This window comes from Athalia rosae, chromosome 6, assembly GCF_917208135.1.
Source record: "Athalia rosae chromosome 6, iyAthRosa1.1, whole genome shotgun sequence".
NCBI lineage: Eukaryota > Metazoa > Arthropoda > Insecta > Hymenoptera > Athaliidae > Athalia > Athalia rosae.
In genome coordinates, this window is record NC_064031.1 from 10239689 (window position 1) to 10261191 (window position 21503).

The following is a 21503-nucleotide window of genomic DNA, read 5'->3' on the forward strand; positions in this document are numbered from 1 at the left end:
TCAATTCGACGAGTAAAAAATAGGAGTTTTTCCAAGACGCGACGCAGTATACAGCGCGGCTACAGCGTTCCTAGTTTGATTACTTCCTTTTTGTTGCATTGTATGACTGTTGCTAATTTTCTTCAAATCGGAATGAATGCTAATTCGGCCGTGGGAGAGAGATGAGAACGACAGGTAGTTTTCTCTTTAGTCAATTTTTCCGTCTTTTTACTCCAATTATTCATGGTTTTTAGCACTTTTTAACCACGATTGAATTGACCCGCGCATCGCACATCAGTAACATGAACAAATTCAGGCTCGCATATATCTGTTTTCAACAGAGGGCGTTGAATTGCAGTCTGTAATGTCCCATGGGAGAGGACATGAGGACGATTTTCCTATTTCAACCCAAGTTCCCACAACTTTTTGGTACTGAATTTCATTTTAACGTACGGTTATAAGGTGCTCTTCACACGAAATAATCGTAACAAATCTTCGATTTCTGAAGAATATTTGCGAACCCGTTGTGACACCCCATCGTTTTTACTTCGGGCCTTCAAAAAGCGGCAGCAACATGCTTAGCAGACGTCTCTGGAGTATGCAATTGACATTACTATGGTCAGGAACAAATAATGCTGCGAATTTCAAAGGATCAAGGTTCTCGAGTCGATATACTGTACAGGAAGATCAGAGTGATTCTGAGGATGAACCACGTCGTCAATTGAAAAAGTGGCGGAGGGAATGGGACAATGGACAAGTCAAGTTGGCGACTAAGTTTAAGGTGTTCGATCGTGGGTTGAAGCGACCATCGTTGTCCTGGAGATTATGGCTGAACGAACCCTGGGATCTAAGAATTAAAACTATTAAAAAGTGGGCAGACGAGAAAACTAGAGAAGTAGCAATACATGATCAAAGGTTCATTCCAGAAAGGCACAAAATTCTTGGATCGAATTTAGCCTGTGCTCATTTTCTTGTCTGTCGTGGTGCCAAAGTTAAGTTTGTAGGGCGCCCTGAATGGGTTGAAAAAGATAAAGACGGCAATTATGACTTGCCATCAAAATATATCCTTAATTACGTAATCGAGGCTATAGACTTGAATGGAATAAATTTATACTATGAGGGACTGGAAAACATGATGCATCTCAATGAATTAAAATGGCTCAGCTTTAAGGGCTGCAAACCAATCGATGATTGGTGTCTAGATAAGATATCAATCCAGTATCCAAACCTGGAGTATCTGGATATCTCAAATTGTGTCAATGTATCCGAAAGAGGACTTGAAGCACTCTATAGAATGACATCACTTCGGACTCTGGTTGTGACAAACAACCTCAATTCTGTCGCCTTTGAATTAACCTGTATGATGTTGGAAGATGTTCTCCCTAATTTGAAGTGCGATATAAAACTTCCAGAAGAACAAGTTGCAAAAACATAAATGTGATAGTATCCGAAACTCAGAACAATCATGTAGTTCATGTATGAACAAGTTCTGGTATTGATATAATGTTTGTTTAGATGAGCATATTGTATATTGTATACCTAAGTTTTAACTCCTTTATTCTTTTCTCTTCTCTTTTTGGCATAATATAGTTCGACTTTGTTAGTTACTCCATAGTTCCTTATGTCTTCATCATCATTGATCAATTGGGTGTTCCCAAAGCAGATGTTGTACTTTTTCCATACGTGTTTCCAGCTGATTTTTCTCTTGACTTTTTCTCGCTTGAGAGCTAATATTGTGTGTCGTTTTATTGCTTTTTTCAAGTCAAGAACTGTCGTATCATGAGGTGGAACCTAGTGTATGATTATACGGATATAAACATCAATCCCTAAGAAGAATAAAATTGAGAGTAAGAATCCTGTGTGACATTTACCACAACAGAGAGCCTGGGCAGCTCTCCCCTGTTCAAGTAAAGCGTTATTGCTTGACCTCGAGCAACTGCCGACTGAGACTTGATTTCTTCAACAGTAGCATCTGCTGGAATTCCTACAAACAATGGATCGCTCTCGATGATCTTGTTAATTGCCTCCTTAGTCAGTTTCACTAGTTCTTCATGGCTGAACTCTGCGGTACTAGATGCAGGATAATTTTCGGGCCTCGAGACCTCTTCTTCAGTAGTCTCTGGATCAGTCTTCAGAGGATCTATTTAGTGGAAGATATTGTATTCAAATTTGTGAAGAGTATAGTAGCATACTTCAGCAATTCATCCAACCCGCGGGTCGCGAAATACTGCGAATAGATCAGTGGGAAAAATGATTTAAAGAATAGAGATCATAAATCCGCTTATGGTTGTGATGTCCTTCATCTCACACCGACAAATCTCAGGCAACAAAGCACGGACAAATACAAACCAAGCGAAAGGTATGCGCGCTAAGGCATCAACCAGTGAACGAAACTATTGCAAATTAGACCGTTCATTCGGTGAGCCGGTACGCAACGTACAAATCGTCAATTCGCGAAGTCGGCGGGGAGCTAATATGCTATAGTACGCTGCGGATCCGAACCCTCCTCCGCCGACATAGCGTAAAAATGAGTAACATTCGAGGGAATTTATAATAGCTAAGTTTATTCTTGGCAGATATCTATTGTAGCTGGTCGCTTACGTGCGTGCGTGTGCTACGTGTTGATAGAAACTACAGCGTGTGTACGTAGGTCGATTACTTGGTACGTATAACGATTATATGTAACGCAATCTACGAATAATCCCACAATAATTGAAGATCTTTGTTATTTTAATCATTCAACATCGAGTACAAGGTTCGAACCGCGAATTTTTAAAGATTTTTCAAGTCCCGCGAGGCCACCCGCAAGATCCGCGAATGTGCCGGTGCCGGAAATACCGGATTCCATTTCATTAGACACTTAAGTCAGGATACGAAATCTAATGCGATTCATCCCATCTTGCGATGCTACCGTATTTCGGATTTTTTTCATCAATTTCGGAGATTTTAACGAGAATCGGATTAGCGATGAAAATCACAATAGAGCGGTCGCGTGCACGAACCGTAACAATGTGAAAAACACGAAGTGACTACTAGCTAACCGAGTTCAGCTATGATAGGAAACGCAGAGGAAGTAGTGAGATGTAATTCCTTACCAATCGGTGGTTCGATCATTTCATAAAAGCGTAAACAACAACACACAACAACGACACAACTTGTTAGAGTATTGAAACTCCTGCCCCCGTCTGAACTCCCCTCGCGCTCGCCAAACTCCGCAGTGGTTCGGGTCCCGGGTACTTTTCGTCCCTGAACCCAGATGGCCGCGAGCCGGCACAAGAGCTGTCGGTCGTTTACACTCGAGAGTCGAGAGAGGGCAGAGGAGGGACGAATGGACGAGCTCGCATCGCTAGTTTGCCTCAATCGCCTCCGGGCTATGGACTTCGGTAATAAAGCGCGCGTGTTTGACAAGTAGCGGCGCCGTTGCTGCTGTGCGGCTCTCTCGAGTTTTATATTGTACCTGTGTGTATTGCGAGCCTGGTGTGCATGCGATGAGTGCGAGCGTGGGTGTCAGTGTTGGTGTAAGCGGCGAGAGAACACAAGCAGAACGAGAACGAGACTCTCGTCTCGCGCGCATTTCTTGACGAGGGTCCGAACATTGTCGAACTGGGGTAACGAAGTTAACCGATTCACGTACCGCTGCTGCTGCTACAAACTACAAACGCCGAAATGTCGGTGTGTACATCGCGTTTAGTTAACACACCACGAAAGTTATAATGCGTTCGTAGTGTGTTAGTGGTTGAAAAGAGTGAGTGAGCGCGAGTGAGTGAGTAAGTGAGTTTCTGGATGATTATTGTGTTGGTAGTTGTTGGTGGTGAGCCTCGGTAAAATTGGCGTTAAAATGGAAACAGAATTTCGCTACGAGGTGGAGGTCGCGCGAGCCGAAAAGAAGTGAACATGGGAAGGTCCAAGTTTCCCGGTAAACCGCCGAAAACGGTCACCAGGAAGCGAATCAAGGTTCTTGGGAGACCTGAGGCGACCCAAACCGACCCCGTAACCGTCGTCGCCGCTGCCGAGAACATCTACTACGGACTTTCCCTGTTTAAACAAACGTTCGGTGACAACGAAAAGGTAATTTGCTTATGTCGAAGCTGTACGATTACGCGTCATACGCCGTCCTCTCCTTTACCCCCATACCCCGCCTCGCCCCCCGTCCATACGTGATTTTAGACGCTTCGTGATCCTCGGTTTTTATTTCTTATTTCATGTACGCCACTCCACTTCGCTCACACTCACCCGACTATACCTACAGACACTACACTCCTTTCGTTTATTTTCCTTTCGTTTATCCTCTCAATACCCTGCTAGCTTCTATTCAGCCCGATAGCCATTCATCGCACGAATATATCATGTTTTGCTTCAATTATGTAGCTCACCATAAATCTAGAGTCTTACTCTAGTCAATATTAGCATAATATAAACACTAACAAGTATACATATAGCATTGTCGTTGACCGTTCGCCAACGACAATTCAACCATTTGAAGGGGACCATGAGTGATATATTTCTGCTGCCGTATATGTCGATAGATTTTCATTCCTATCCCAAATGTCAATGACTCGATGAAACGCTGTACTTTTCAGCGATAGACGAATCTCTTTAATCTACCATAACCTCAATTTCACCATCAACGGTGGAATCGAGACGCTTCTTCACTTACATACATAGAGCCTCTTTTCTCGCATACGCTAATAACCAACGTCGATGTGCTTTTGTATACTCTGAAAGTTTTTTGCTTTCAATTTGCATTTCATTCTATCAAGACCGTCAACATAGTCAGAGCTTTCATAGCAATATTATGAAGTAAACGAATCATGCACTGGAATTCAGCACTCCTACTTTCAGTGAGTTATGCATAGCTCCTCGGATGATTAAAGTTTTATTCCAGGAACACCCCCCGTTTCATGGCTTCAGCAGCAAAGAAGCTAAGCTTTCTGTGTGTTATGTAAAAACACAGCAACGTGACACAGAAATACCAACTGCCCCTGCAGGAGTAGCGGATAATTCATCAAACAATAAAGACCCTTCATCGTGTGATGTCAAAAAAAAAAGTAAAGATGCCCAAGCTAGCGGAGACAGCCTGAGACATGGTTCGTTACAGAAAAATGACTCTGATGGTGATAAAAACTATAAAACTAATTTGGGTAAGCCGATCTTGGATGAGGGTAAGCGCGTTTGCAGGGTGAAAAATCGTAGAAGTAAGCTGATTGTCACTGAGTCTTTGAACGAGAGCAAAACACCTGTACTAAAACCTGTAAATAATATTCTGGAACGGCACCAACGAACGCGACAACTACGTAATAGTACAGCTAAAAGATTACTGCAAAGGGCCAAGTCAGGTGGATCTGTTAATACTCGCAATAGCACAGGTTCTACTGTGGAAAAAATTGGCACAGTGCGTAAGTTTGTTTTGCCAGTGAGGAGTGTTCATTCCTCAAGAGTCATTAAACCAAATAAGAGATTCATAGAAGAATTAGAAGAAACCTGCATTCCGGAAAGCAGCGATAGTCTTAATGAAAAACAGCACAAAAAGGCTAAAGTTTTGTCTGATAAAACTTCAAGTTTAGAAGCTAAAGCTAGTGGGGAAGTTTCCTACACTGTGCTGAGTAAAACTGTAGAAAAGGAAATGAAGAAATCTAAGAAGAATGTACAGAATGCCACAAACAACCAGAATGGTTTGAATCACAGTGTGACTGGAAGAGAAAAGTCTCTACATTCTACATCTAATACGCAAACAACCAAAACTATATCAAACGAGTCTAAAAAATCTCAGGTTCTGATGAACAAAAATAAGGCTTCCGGCAAAATTGCCCATGCCAATTCAATTCCTGCACAGGATCCTTTGCCTCAAGTAACTAAATCAAATAACTCCATGAGCAACAAGCAAGTCTCCATTCCTGTAAAAGTTCTTCCGGATTCCAATGCTATTAAGTTAGAGTCTTCCAGAGTTCAGACTCGTTCTGGATCTCTCAGTGCGGCTGTTACTTCTCCAAGCACCAAGACAGACCCACAGATTTTCCAAAGTTCCGACGATAATTTCCATACTTTGGAAAATAGTTCCTTGCCCATAGCTTTGGCTAAGGAAACCGCTGAAAGTGGCAGTGATAAGAGCATCTCGTCGGTGAACTTGCAAAGTTTTGACACAGAAAGCACTATTTCGGAAACAGGTAGTGAACATAGCGACAACAGCGAAGATGAACAGTCCGAATGGACGGGAATGAAGTTGAATGGGGGAAAAGTGATCCTACGCAAAGCAAGACTGAAGTTGGACAACAGAACATCTGGCGGAGCGGAAGGACCATTTTCTAATGCTAATGTTCACAGCCATTCCAATGGAAGTTCTAACCCAGGTGAGAAACACTTTTTAAAATTCAAATAAGTGATTTAAACTCTAATATATAATACAAGTTTGAATTTCAATTGAATATCCTAGGTTTGGCTGGGACTGTAAAGTGTGGTGTCTGCGGAGCAGTACGTTTCTATCGATTTGTGAAGCAGGCCCGTAAATTTGGGATCCATAGCTGCGAGTCATGTCGTAAATTCATTAGTAAAATGATAAAACGTCAGGCTTGCGCTAAATCTACAAGCACTACTTTACCTGTACTCCAATGCCACAAGGGCGATGGCCTGTGTCTGGTCCCCCCAGTTGTGAGAAGTCAACAGTGGAATTTGATGCGATGTGTTTATAAAGCCAGATGTCCGGCATGCTGGCTAAAAATGTGCCTCAAGTGTTACAACATACCCGCAGCCTTGAGAGCTGGATTAAATCTTCTTCTTCCAGCTTTAATGAGGGATCCTTTGGCCAAGTCTATCTCTGTTCCGATGTCAGTTTGCCAGGACGACATTGAAGGGCAACTGCAAAGATTGACTGGGTGCAAAATGAGTTGGTCATCAGAAGAAGGTATGGAAAGGAGCTTGTTCAAGTCTGCGACGAGTTGGAACGGACTCGATATATTGGGGCATAAAACCAGTCATCAAAACCATGTCCCAGGAGCATTGGGCACATTAGAAAAATGTATATATTCACATATTATGCAACTTTTCAATTGGATTCAATGTTTTTATTTTATAAGAATAATAACCATTTAGGTACTCTATCCTCAAATAATTATCATTATTTACAGTTGACTATCCGATATCGGTTTCACCAGGTAAGAAGAGAAGGAAAGATAATCGGATAAAAGTTCGAAAGAAAGTTAAAAATCCATCTCTGGAGACGTCAACTACCGACCAATTCTCGCAGCCTGTTAGACAAAGACTAGAATTGAAGGGTCCTCGTGTTAAACACGTGTGCCGAAGTGCCAGCGTAGCTCTTGGACAACCCATAGCAACTTTTCCGTCCAGTGATGGTAAAGAGGATACTGCTGAACCTGAAAAGAACATTCCTAGACCGCCAAAAGATGATGAAAAAGTAGAGAATGTCCAGAAAGTTGAAGACTTTTCAAAGGATAAAGAAGCGCTCAATATCCAACAGGATGAAGTCAGTAATACAACTAGTAACAATAACATACAACAGGCATCTCAGAAAAGAGGGAAAATACACGGACAACCAAACTTTTCGAATATCCATCCGCCAGTGGTGAGTGAATATTTTTGTTATTGGTTGAGCTACAATTCGTAGTACTGTAAGGTTGTTTATTTATAAAAAAATTTCCTTCAACCACAGATACGTTCTTTGCCTAAGCCTGTCGTTGATGAGATTCACACAGTATCTATAGATTTCTGGGAACAGTACGATCCGGCTGAAGTCGGAGCTAAAGGATTTGCTCTGATCGGTTCAGAGAGTTTTCACATTCCCGCGATATGTTACCTTTGTGGCAGTGCTGGCAAAGATCCGGTAAGAAAGAATCTCATGTTTTGCTTAAGGCGTTTAGCTGGAGTTCATACCAATTATTACAGCATTCTATATACACTATTATGTTTGCAGTTGATACATTGCCAATGCTGCTGCGAGCCATATCATGCGTTTTGTCTGGAGCCAAGTGAATGGAACGCATGTGCCCAACCAAATTGGTGCTGTCCCCGCTGTACGATTTGCCAAACGTGCCGACTTAGATCGGGTCCAAAGTTGTCATGCATACGATGTCGTCAGTCTTTCCATCACTCTTGCCTTTCTAAGTCCGGTGTCAGTGCCAGACTCTACAGTCCCGACAGACCCTATGTTTGTCAAAGTTGCATAAAATGCAAAAGTTGCGGAAGTGAAGGTGTCAGTGTTCACGTAGGAAACTTACCCCTGTGCTCTATGTGCTTTAAACTCAGACAGCGTGGGAATTACTGCCCTCTGTGCCAGAGATGCTACGACGAAAATGACTTTGACACTAAGGTAGGTGTTTGGGAAAACTTTTGATGCAGTTTGAAGAAAGTCTAACTTAAATAACCTAATGTTGCCTTTTTGAATTTTTCAAGATGATGGAATGCAACGAATGTTCATGCTGGGTGCATGCCAGATGTGAGGGCCTTTCCGATGAGCGCTATGAGATTTTGAGCTACCTGCCAGATTCGATAGAATTTAATTGTAGACAATGCTCACCTGACCCAAATTCTGTCTGGCGTAACGCTGTCGAGACTGAACTAAAAGCCGGTTTTATTGGGGTAATAAAATCCTTGAGTAAAAATCGTAAAGCTTGTGCTGCATTGAAGTGGAGCCCTAGAAAAGAGTGCTTGTGCAGGCCTATATCCAGTGTCAGAAAACTCGACTTTTCTGATGAAAAACTTGAGATATGTGTCATTAACGGCAAGGAGGTTGTCAATAGGTTTGAAGAGTATGATGACTCTAATAGCGAGAGATCAACGGATGCAGATTCCGGTGAGCAAATCAATTCCAAGTCTGATAGCCAGAGCAAGTCCGATCCGGAAAGCGACATCCACCCCCCAGACGTTCCAAAAAGAGGATTGAGGCGATTACGGCAGAAATTTCATCTCAAAGATTGTTCAGTGAAGGTAAAAAATTGCCTTTCAAAGGACTGTCCAGAGGCTTCAGAAGTGAAAGAACACAATCCCGAAATGGAAATGCTGCGTGGCTCTATGACAGAAAACAAGGAGTGCCTTTGCTTAGAGCAGCAGATCATAGCCAGGCCTTCGCCAACTCTAATGTCAGTAAAACGCAAGGTGAATGGAAACGAGTATGGATCGTTGTTGCAATTTCACTGCGATATGGAGCACGTGATCAATAGAGCTTCAAATCAAGACTTGATCGAGGCTTATCACAAGATCTTACGTGAGGTGTTCCCTTGGTTTGATCCAAAGCATTCAAGAATCACTTCGAGCACCGGTGGCCTATCCACGCCAACAAAAGAGTCTTACTGTAAAGATGCTGATAATTCGTTGGCTAAATTAGATGATTCAATCCTGGAAACGTGGAAGGAGGAAGTTCTCAGGGCGCCTAAGGCTATTGCCGCTAAATCTGGCAACTTGTACCACAGCATTAATATTCAGGACAGCAGATCTTGTTGTTTGTGTAAAGGACTAGGCGACGGTCCGTCTACAAGGGAGGGACGTCTTCTGTATTGTGGTCAGAATGAATGGGTTCATGCAAATTGCGCTCTATGGTCTAACGAGGTATTCGAGGAAATTGATGGGTCTCTCCAAAACGTTCATAGTGCTATATCTAGGGGTCGATTGATACGATGTACGGAATGTGGGAAGAAAGGGGCGAGTGTCGGGTGCTGCAGTAAAAACTGTAATGGAACTTATCACTACCCATGTGCAAGGAATATTGAACTTGCATTCAATGACGATAAGACTGTTTTTTGTACCTTGCATTTATCCAATTGCTTGGGTAAGACGCCACAGTCTCAAGACGATTTTGACTTAAAAAGACCTGTCTACGTTGAGCTGGATCGTAAGAAGAAAAAGTATGCAGAGCCCAATAAAGTCAAGGTCATGATTGGGTCCCTCACCATCGACTGTTTGGGCGCCATTGTCCCAGAATATTCGGATTCCGTTGACAAAATAGTCCCAAGCGACTACAAATGCTCTAGGCTTTACTGGTCCACTGTCAACCCTCTAAAAGTCGTCAGATACTATGTTAGGACCTTCATTCAAGTTTACGTACCCGAAGCACCTGTGGACACGGAACACAATGTTACCATTGATCACTCAAAGGAACAAGAGCGCGAAAGAGAGAGAGAAAAGCTGGATACCATGCAATTAGAATGCATGGCTATAAAACAGACGATAGAAACACTCGTTGAATCTGTTTGCAATAAGGAAGCTGACGAAAATTTGGCAGAACAAAATAATACGGATCTTCTGCCACCCGAACTGAAGGAAGCAATTTTTGAAGACTTGCCACACGATTTGTTGGACGGAATTTCTATGCAGGATATTTTTCCAAAAATGACCTACGAAGACTTCTTAGCCATGGATATGAAAACTGATGGGGGATTCGGAACAGATTTATTGAAGGACGACATTCTGCCTACTGAAGTAGATGAAATAATAAAGCCTACCGAAAATAAAGTTTCAAAAATGGACCCGTCAATGCCAGAACTTGGGACTGCTAGCGACTTTTGGCTTCACTTGGAGGCCAAAAGTTATATGCAGGACAGTGTGGATGATCTGTTGAATTCCAAAAACCAGAAATTTGGAGGAAGAGAACTGAAGCGATCAAAATCAGAAGTGTTGTCAAATAATTCGGTAGTCATGGGTGGTCCTAGGCATCATCAAAAATCTTGTAGCTTGACATGGAGCTACAAATTAGATGGAACATACGGACCTACAATGATGCGAAGAAAACTCCCCAAAAATTCCAATTCTGGTAGATCTGATTCTGCAGTGACAGTTATGGACGCTCCGACAGAGCGTACACCCATTCTCCACGAACTTAGGATACCGGAAAGCATTATGGTCACTGTAGGAAGAGCTAGTACACCCACGATTATTTCGGAATCTGTCAGAGAGCTGAAGTACTGCATAGATGATTCGACGGTCGCGACACGCCGTGCTTCACCTCGCGACGAAGGTAAAGAACACAAAAGACTTCTATGGCATGCGAGGCAGCACCCACGAATATTGCAGGTCGATGGATCAGCCGATACCAGTAGTGCAAGTGAGTGTAGTTCTCCGGAATATGCCGTGGAAGAACGAGTCCCTTCTTTGCACGTTCTTGATCCACTGCAGATTCCCCAAGTTGATGGGGCTTATGACGATTCCTCTTGCGATTTAGACTGCAATACTGATCTTCACAAATATGCCTCGAGGTTTTCCAAATTGAATAGAATATCCAAAAGGGATGAGAACAACGTCAAAGAGCTTGCTCTGCATCGAGAAGAGTTGGTTAATCAGAATGACAGAGTTCCATTCCAAATCCCGCAGCTGGATGGAGCTGACGATATCTCGAGCGACGATGAATGCTTATCCCCGGGCTTACAGGCTACAGATGATCTCGGAATGAATCTAATTACAAAGTACCTGCCAATCACTGATCCTGTGGATCAGCCTGTAACTTGTAAGAGATGCCAATGCACTTACAGAACCCAGGACAGCTACAACAGGCATCTCGTCACCTGTGACATCATGACAACTAGTGATAGTGATTCTGAAATAATGGACAACAAACTCGCATCGCCAGACTCAAGGTTTTCACCAAGTATGGGATCTTCCATTGGGTCGCCACAGTTTATTACTATGTCTCCCTCTGAGGGACATACTTTGTCATCTGAATATTCCGATATCCAAGCTACCTCACCCATCGAAGCTTCTATCCCTTCGCCTCATCCCGGAATTCAAATTGAACCAATTGCCCAGGCTATAATGACGCCCCAGATTCATACACATGCAACGGTAGAAACTGTTCATCAAACAGTATTAACGTCAAATGACATGATCGTGCAGACTCAGTATACAAGGACTACAACAACGTTACCAAACACAACAGTATTACCGCAACAGCAGCAAGAGACCACTGTTCAAATAACAGAAATCACAGATCCTCCAATAATCTCGAACGAATCCACTCATAGTATTACTCAAAGTGCAATAAACGTGCTACCGATATCACCGGACAGCACAAGTTCGCAGACCATTCCGAGCCCGCAAATCTCACCCACATTCTTGTCCACCGGGGTTCAGACCAATACCAACGAGGCAGGGCTTGCTTCGGGTATCCACCAAACGAAGACAAATAAGCCTAGATCTCCCAGAACCCCGAAACCCAGAGCAAAAGGCATCAAGCCTAATTTTCTACGAGCTGCGAATTTACCTCAATCTGGCCATGTAAGATATCAAACAGTACAGAATACTGCTCCAATAATCCAACTGCAGCAAGCTCAAAGAGCCACGGGTCCAACAGTAATTTTACAGCAGGTTCCACAACCAAATTTGATGTCTGCATATGTAGAAGCTCTGCAACAGCAGTCTGGCCAGAATTTGCAGTACGTAGCTACAATTGGGGGACAACACGAAACGAGTTTCAAACCACAATATATAGCCGCGAATCCGTTGGTCCCTGGCACGTACATCCAGGCGTCATCGGACAACTTGTTGACACTGCAAAACGGCGGAATATCAGTATTACCGAGCGTGCAAATCGCTCAACCGCAGCCGACCGTTTTGGGTACAATTATCCAGCAGCAACCAGGGGCCATACAATGCGGTGTAATATCTTCTGAGCAGTTGGTCCTCAGCTCGGCACCTGCATTAGAAATGTTTACTGATTCAACTGGGAGCATGTTTGTCTCTAGCCAGCCAATGTATTACGGACTTGAGACCATAGTCAGCAACACAGTCATGTCTTCTAGTCAGTTTGTGGCAGGGGCTGTTCCCCAGGTGCTAGCCAGCAGCTACCAAACCACTACGCAAGTGTTTCAAGCCTCAAAGCTCATGGAGCCCATCGTAGATGTTCAAACTGTCACAAATGTTCCAACCGTTCCATCCGTTCAAACCGTTCAAGGTGTGCCGGCAGTACCTGGAGGCTACGTAGTTGTGAATCAACCTGCACCGCAGATAGCAGAGCCAACTAATCCACAGATAACTATTCCCGCTACTCCAGAACAGGCTTCGTTTGCTTCCTCAAATTCACCAGCCCCTTGCATACAGATAACAGAGCCCGTCAGGTCGATTCCGGTTCCTCAGGTGCAACCTATTGTCTCTAGCAGTGTTTCCCCTCGGGAAATGATGTCCCCGTGTAAACCACCACACCAACAACAGCAGCAACCTCCCACTACTATACCAAGGGTTGCTGTGCGGCCCAGTCCCATGTCACATGTCTCTGGGCAACCCCTTCAAAATCTTCAATCCATGCAACCTCCTCATCAGGGTCCCTGGAGAATTACAGAGCCACTTTTTGCATCTGAACAACCAATCAGCAATAGTGTGCGACCTTATTTCGACTCTAAACATGTGTCAGAAAATACCAGCATGATCAAGTCAAGCATATCATCGCAAATGCCGCCTTTGTCCAGCCACTGCATACCGCAGAGAAATAATAATATTATTGTAAATAAAGTGAATCACAATGATGTAAATAATGTGCATAATAACTACGTTAATCCAATTTCAAATGACAGTGGTAGTAATTGTAATATTAATAATAGTTCTAATTGTAGTAGTAATAGTAACAATATTAATAGTGGCAACACTAGCAACTTAAACCCGGTTAATAACATAAACGTGTGCGCGTCTAATAAGATTACAATGCCAGTGAGCAACGTGCCCACAAGTAGACCGATGAATCGTGTGCTCCCAATGCAGGCAATTACTTCGAGACCCGAGCCAGAGAAATGTGTGGAAAAACCAGATCAAGTTACCGAAGAACCAACAAAGCCAGTTGAGAACTCAATAGACAGAGATAGCGGGATTGTTGAGCCCATTAAAAAACCAGTGGATGTCACAAATGATTTAGAGGTAAGCACAGCTGGTGATATGATAAAGCTGGATATCGAGACAATAGACGTAGTCAAGGAAAGCTTAAAAATGGAACTGGATAAAGACATGCTACAGAATAAGTCTTTGAAAATTGTTTTTCAAAAACAATTACAGGACGGATCTTACAAGATTACACAGAACATGAAGAATGTATCGCAAACCAAGAAGACTCCGCAAATTACCTCTGTTGAAGTTCTGTCCCCGAGAGATGCTGCAAAACTTACTTCATTGCAACTTTCACCGCTTAAAACTTTTGCATTAAAGTCTACTAAAATAGATGGAAAGCCAAAATCTTTTGATGTCAAAATGACACTACCAAAATCCAGAACTCCTCCTATTGCAGTAAAGAAACCAAGAATAGTTTCAAAGATTTTGAAGTGCCAGAAAACCAACCCACCGAAATTGACGGTCAAGAAGTCCATCTCAAAACGACCCAGTATGATGTACGAAATCAAATCACAAGATGGTTTTACACATACAGCTTCATCGATGTCTGAAGTATGGGACAAGGTATTTGAAGCAGTTCAAACGGCGAGAAGAGCCCACAACTTGCCCCCATTGCCTCACAATCCACTGACGGAAAATCTTGGACTAGAAAACAATGCAACGGTTTACCTGGTTGAACAGCTACCAGGTGTAAACAGGTGTACAAAGTATAAGCCAAGATTGCATAATCTGACACCACCAAAACCTGGAGAGTTGGAAAATGATTTGCTAGCAGAATGCGAGAGTGGAGCTGCAAGGGCAGAGTCTTTTAAAGGGAGGAAGGTCCATGACATGTTCAGCTGGCTTGCCTCGAGGCATCGCCAGCAGCCTAAGATGATTGCTATTACCGAAAACGAGTCGAGGTAAGTTGTACTCCATTAATCAAATCGTTAATTAACTATTCCTTCAAAACATAATTGGATTATTCTATCACAGGAGAGCTGCCAGCACAAACTTACCTATGGCTATGAGATTCAGAAACCTCAAAGAGACATCAAAGCAGTCGGTTGGCGTTTACCATTCCCACATTCACGGGAGAGGTTTGTTCTGCTTGCGGGATATTGAGTCTGGTGAAATGGTCATTGAATATGCGGGAGAGGTACGTTCGAATAATCCTAGTACATAAAAAATATACATATAGTTTTCCCTAATAAATACAGATACTTGTTGCAAGAATCTCTGGAGTTTTCTTACGTTACTTTTTCTTATTCTATTTTTGAAAAATTATTTTTATCTCACACATCTCTTAGGTCATTCGAGCATCATTGACGGATAAGCGTGAAAAGTACTACGACAGCAAAAATATCGGCTGTTATATGTTCAAAATTGACGACCATCTGGTGGTGGACGCCACCATGAAAGGAAATGCAGCTCGCTTCATCAACCATTCTTGTGAGGTAAATATAATCAAAGTTCGAATTCTCGAAGTTTACTCCAAAAATTCCGTGCGATAAATTTCAAGTAACGATCTGTTACAGCCAAATTGCTATTCCCGAGTGGTTGACATCTTGGGTAAGAAACATATTCTGATCTTTGCATTGCGTCGCATCATGCAAGGAGAAGAACTTACCTACGACTACAAATTTCCGTTTGAGGACATCAAAATTCCATGCACTTGTGGTTCGCGGAGATGTCGGAAATACCTCAACTGAGAAGCACGTACCTGATCGCTGCTGTGGGCGGCAAGAACCATTCGCAAGTCACAAGAGTATCGTGCAAGGCTTGAAGTATATCGTAACAAGGTCAGCTTTTATCGACCGTACAACTTTTTAGTTTTAAATTATCAAGAAAATCGCAAACGAAAAACAAAACAAGACAAATCGAAGAATGCAGCTTTTAATTTAAAAATTCTACAATTCACAGTAGAGAACAAACGGAGTAATTTAGTTGAAATATTAGCAGGCCAGACGATGTATCCCAGACGCGGCGTTGTTGAGTCGTATTAGTTTCTCTCTTCATTTCTTTCAATGACTACGCTTAGTAAATAATTTAACAAATATAGCAATAGCAATAATCGATTACATATGTCTTTGGCTTGCTTCGCGCTTGAAAAGTTAATCAACTATCAGTTTAACTACTGTTTGGATACGCTTTACACATGCCTCTGCCATAACACGCAACTGATGCTCGTAACAAAGGGTAACCCACTCGCCGACAACTATTCTACATTCAATCCGACCCATCCGTGTGAGCCGATTATTTTCTCCCGTATGTTAGATTGCATTTTGTATCGTCTCCAATTTTTTGCGTGCAAAATTTAAACGCAATTTGAACGAAGTGTCAACTTTGCTACGAGCTCTGTAAATTTTCTATACCTACCAGCTCGAAAGTTACGTTTAAAAGCTTTCATGTAAGATATGTAATTGTCGAACCACACTTCGTCTCCACATAAGCAAGTACCCAGTTTATCGTAAGATAGGATCGTAGGCATTAAGGAGAGAGATTGAGAATGGCAAGAAAGGATGATCTTTATCGATAAAGTTCATCCGAAGGTACGTCTACTTTGGCAGCAATACGCAAAGGTATTCATAACTCCAATTTACGCTCATTCGACGAAGTCGTACTCTTCCGCCATTAGAAAGTATGTGCCTAACGAGACAACAACGCCCGACACTCGCGAAGACGTTTATTAAACGAACAATTGCTTGAAAAATTAGATTATGTTTGAATTGTAGAACGATAGAACAGTCTTCTTTCTACCCAACAATCATGTTTGAAATTATTTTAATTGTAAATTTTTATCTACGGGTACGCTTTAGGCCCCTAATATTATTTATTAAATTTACGTTATTTATATTACTATATACAATATACAACGCAGATCTTGAGCTTTACTAGAAAAAAAAAATCAACTTTTGTTTTAACTGCCTGCTTGAGTGGACGTGCCTTATTTTGGTGCTCTATGGACACCGTCAAGTGCACTTTTCATGAAAATATAAAAAAAAAATAAAGATAAAAAATGGCCTAGAGTAAGAGATAGTAGATTGAAGCAAAGTGTTTGATAATAATGAAAATAACGTTATACGAAGAATATTAATTGCGCATTATTTAAGCCGAGGAATAAAACAAACATAAATGATGGCAGGAACATTATTTGAACACGCGTTAGTCAAATGTGTTACATTTTTGATCGGCCTGGTTTGGTACAAAATAAGTATGAGTTGTAAAAAGTTGTAAAATGGGGGGGAAAAAATGGAAACTTGTTCTGGTCATAAGAAATTGCCATTTTAAAAAAAATTATTTTGAATCTTTTGTTTGGTCGTTTTTCTTTATTTTTTTAATTCTTTTATTTTAACAATATACATCACATACACTGTATAGGTATATATTATTCTTTTCGTCCTTCCATTACTCTATTTATTTTTTTTATATTGTTTTTTTTTTTCTATACTCGTTTCAACTCTGTATAATTACCGATATAACAATTACAATTATTATCCGAAGATGAATATTGTTAATATAATGATAATTAATTTTAATCTGTAAAGACAATTGATACAAGATAAGAGAGGTAATAATTTTACTTGAAAATATAATAGCAATGTTAGATATTTTATTGATATTTATTGATCACAAAGAACGGTTTTAAGATCGGAGATAAAAAAAAAAATAATAATAATAGTAGTAATAATAATAACAATAATGATAAAAGTAATTACAACAGTAATAGTAACGATAGTAAGATTAATATTAATCATACATTTTGGGAAACATTAGGAAGGGTACGCAAGATGGGTCTGTGAGCTGAGCTGTTGAGCAGAATTTGTTTTCTCTTGGGATATATTTGTATATATGTATTTTTTTTTTTTTTTTTCAATTGTATTTTTTATCGCAACGTATTTTGCCTATCACCTATTCGCGTGTTTCCGAATCGACTCGTATCTTTAGATACGCACTACACAGTTACGTTTACTTATAAGTATATAGGGCTTATATTTCTAACATTTTTATATTTTAAGCATGCTAGAATCTATTAACAAACTATAATCTTGTTCACAAAATATTATGGAATTTCTACCAAATGCATTATACATGAGTAATTTGTAACAACGCGAGAGGTATGCCATGTCGACTTCGAGTCAATTTCCTGTCGACCGAGTGACTCGGTCGTTAATAATTATTAACCACGTTTGCCGTCCCACAATCACCAGTGAAATTTGATACCCCCGGCGTTCAACGTACGGGACGATAAATATTATAAATAATTCGCCCTCGCATAATCGGAACCTCTCGTGTACTTACGATTGAATTATTTCTATCAATGTTTCATCGATTTTGGAAAAAATATTCTACAAAAAACCAACTATTTTCGTCGAATCATACTCAATTACTTTCGAGGATAGCAGATGGTTTCTCGCCCCTTTTCTGTCCTCTGTATTTTCTTTTATAAGGTTGAAGCTGTCCAGAGACATGCGAAATTAAGGGTCTATTATTTTCGCCTGGTAAGATACTTTTTTCCGTTTCGAGCGTTCTGGCTTGCGTACGACACAGCCCCGTGCACGGGTGAAACCCTTCCTCGTGGCATTGCGTACCATCCCTTTCATTGCGGTAAATAATAATTAATAATATCTACGTGTAAACAGTTTTAATGAATTTAAGAAACGAACTGCGGCGTATCACCTTTGGCGCACACGACACTAGTGTTAATTACTTGGCACCACCCACTAAAGCACCGCTTATTTTAAACCTCCCCAACCCCCACCCGTAACTGATAACCCAGCACCCTCGTCAGGAGTTTGAACACCTTGTACCGCTTAATTATAGACGCAAGATAGAGGTATATCTGTTTCACAATAGAGTAGAGACGACTAATAAACTAAAATTGTGAATTTCAAGAGAATGAAAACTAAAAAAACGAATAACGAGCAAAATACAACGCAAGAAATTATAAATTAAATGATGCGACACACTTCGAAACAAAAATTGAAAACGAAAAAAATGAAAAAAAAATCATGTGTAAACGTAATATTATTATTAATTGTATAATACTTGAGGGGGAGGGGGAAATGAAATTTTTCATGTCGTAATTGTGGCGTGAATTGAGGGGGGTTGAGAGTATTTGCAAAAAAAAAAAAAACTAAAACTAAAACCGATGACGAATTGATAATAATAATATTATGATAACACAACAACTACACACGCAAGCAACTAATAATATTATATCGAGGTGGAAGGAATAATATGAAAATGGAAAAAAGAAATTGTCTGTGATTATCAGTCATAATAATCTTTAGGTCAACATATTTTTTAGAAAATATTTTTTAGAAAAAATTACAAAATTTATAATATACCCTTATTATTGATATAATAATATGATATGATATTGGATCAAAACGTGCTACGCATAATATTACATTGAAATAAAAATGAAAAATAAAAAAAAATGAAATTTTTAATTGTAATAGTTGCGAAATGTTTAATAGAGTTATGACTAGTTGAAGTCAATAGCTGTTGTAAAATATTCAGTGTTTTGGATAAACAAACTATAATGTTATAGGTATACATATACACGATATACATATACATAAGTATACATACATAATATTGTACGACACGGTGAATGAAAAAAAATATACAAAAAACGAAAAAAAAAAACCAATTGAAAAAATTAAATAAGGTAAGAATGAACGTACGATACGTACGAAGAATCTGAAAGAAATTGAAAGAGCACAGAGCTATTTATAAATAATGAGAAAAAAAAAAAAAAATCAATCATTGTCTAAACGAGGCATAATTATTAAAACTGTACGCTATTGCGAATTTATTATTAGATATTTTTATCGAACTTATTCGCGTCATCTACGCGTATCGTGAAAATTAGATTCATTGGACTATAATAATCACTTATCTTAGTGGTTTTATTTTACGATTCAATCGTATCGTTTCGTCGTACAGTTGCCGACCGTTACGAATATACGCATGCACGTTTTGTGTATAAATTACGTGAATTTATAAATGGAACGACGATGATTAAAAAAAGGGTGACTTACAACTAATATCGAACGGAATAAAGAAGAAGAGAACGAAAAAAAAAAAAGAAAAGAGGTCGCCTTTTGCCCAAGACTTTTTCAATGTTTGAATAATCGATTAATTATACTTGCCCGCTAAAAGAGATTTGAATATAGATTGTACATGCATACCTAGAGAAAAGTGAAAGAAAATGAATCATTCATTATTATTATTATTATTATCATTATTATTATTATCATTATTATTATTATTATACATAGAAAAAATATGTAAAAAAAAAAAAGAAAATAACCATCCATTAACCAGAAGATATTGTGCATATCGCATGTTATAGAAAAGAGACACACATACCTATAGGTAGTCGCTTGATATTTCGACATTACAAAATACAATCGGACACAAATACACGAAACCACCGCCACCACACTTACACATAAACACACATACACACACACACACACGTGATGTTTTTGTAATTAAATGTTTTGTTAGTATTATATAATATGAGAAATTAACAAAATAAAAACGAAAATTGAACTACGAATAATGGAATATGTATAAATAATATACCGTCGAAGGTTTATTGATGATTATTAAGGATTCTCATACTATAAAATAACTGAAAGAGTTAATCGATCGATCGATGTATACAGTATGTGAATAACGAGTATGCGTGGGGGGGAGGGGTAGATCCGGTGATTCTTGAGAAAACGAGGATTACTCCGGAGATATTAAGTCATTGATTACTTCTAGGTAACTCGTGTACAAATGTGCGCGAACGGTGTACCTATATAACGTGTGCATCCGCACACGGCATACAGCTATTTCTATGGGGCTGCCCGGGTATCGCAAGGGCGTGCGTCACTCCTCAGTGGATTCTATGTCGTACTCTGTAGTATTACTACCTACTATCTAAAATATTTGCAATATCGTATTGCAACGGGCAACGAGCTGCAGCGAAGTGAGGAGGCATTGCGACTCTCACGCACGCGAGTTCGTACGTACGTACATACGTACGTACATACATAATATAACAATAATAACATGTGCACGTTACAACCGAGCGGATGAGTCACTGTAATCCACGGGCGTGTGTCAGCTCGTACGTGTGCGACTATATATGCGTAGACGTTGGATTGTGTGCGAAAGCTTTATATCCGACGCGGTACGTGGTTACGGGCTGGGTGACGAAAAAATTATTTCTTCGAAAGCGGACACGTTATACAGATAGTTGAGCGTGTTATATTATGCGTTAATGTACACGAATACAATTTGGACTTTGCGGTTTACTCGAGTTAATTTTTATTCGAGAGAAACGTTTATAAATTTACATGACTTATTTTACCAATGAACGGTACTTTTTACATCGTTCTTAATTATTAATCAACTTAAATGAAACATGGTCAACTCGCGTATTCGACAATTCTCGCTAAAGAGGAAAAACGCAAAAGAACCGACGAAGAAAAAAAAAACCGCAGTTTATACTCGTACATACTTATATGTATACACCTAACGTACTACGTTGCAGGTATTCCGTGTTAATGGGTGTTCTGATTTATCGTGACGTAATTAATCAAGAAAAACAGCACACGTAATTATGCATATCTGTACATACATATTGCATATATGTATGTATACGTGTAAAGTTTGTGAAAATATGTGCATGCACCAAAAACGCCCGCTGCCGGTTATACGTTATACACTTT

At 40.2% G+C, this 21503-nt stretch overlaps 3 protein-coding genes across 5 annotated transcripts; 2 read left to right on the plus strand and 1 right to left on the minus strand.

Annotated features, from left to right (window-relative positions):
* Window positions 1-339: 339 nt before the first annotated feature.
* On the plus strand, window positions 340-1586 carry LOC105688809 (distal membrane-arm assembly complex protein 2). The gene has a single exon (XM_012405360.3). The coding sequence runs from the start codon at window positions 554-556 to the stop codon at window positions 1412-1414; it is 861 nt and encodes a 286-aa protein (XP_012260783.2). The 5' UTR covers window positions 340-553; the 3' UTR covers window positions 1415-1586.
* LOC105688811 (U11/U12 small nuclear ribonucleoprotein 25 kDa protein-like) lies at window positions 1418-3246 on the minus strand. The gene is made up of 3 exons (XM_012405361.3): window positions 3075-3246; window positions 1851-2119; window positions 1418-1770 (listed from the first exon to the last, which is right to left on the minus strand). The coding sequence occupies exons 1-3, from the start codon at window positions 3091-3093 to the stop codon at window positions 1519-1521; spliced, it is 540 nt and encodes a 179-aa protein (XP_012260784.1). The 5' UTR covers window positions 3094-3246; the 3' UTR covers window positions 1418-1518.
* On the plus strand, window positions 2117-20341 carry LOC105688854 (histone-lysine N-methyltransferase trithorax). 3 transcript variants are annotated; one of them, XM_012405454.3, is made up of 11 exons: window positions 2117-2641; window positions 3828-4047; window positions 4865-6326; window positions 6410-6991; window positions 7101-7555; window positions 7643-7813; window positions 7904-8299; window positions 8383-14690; window positions 14764-14926; window positions 15078-15224; window positions 15306-20341. In XM_012405454.3, exons 2-11 carry the CDS (start codon window positions 3874-3876, stop codon window positions 15477-15479), a joined length of 10032 nt encoding a protein of 3343 aa, XP_012260877.2. In that variant the 5' UTR covers window positions 2117-2641; window positions 3828-3873; the 3' UTR covers window positions 15480-20341. The 3 variants fall into 3 exon arrangements, with proteins under 3 accessions (XP_012260877.2, XP_048513217.1, XP_048513216.1); XM_048657260.1 differs by lacking the exon at window positions 2117-2641 and having other exon boundaries at window positions 3332-4047; window positions 8383-13821; window positions 13957-14690; XM_048657259.1 differs by lacking the exon at window positions 2117-2641 and having other exon boundaries at window positions 3333-4047.
* Window positions 20342-21503: the final 1162 nt, after the last annotated feature.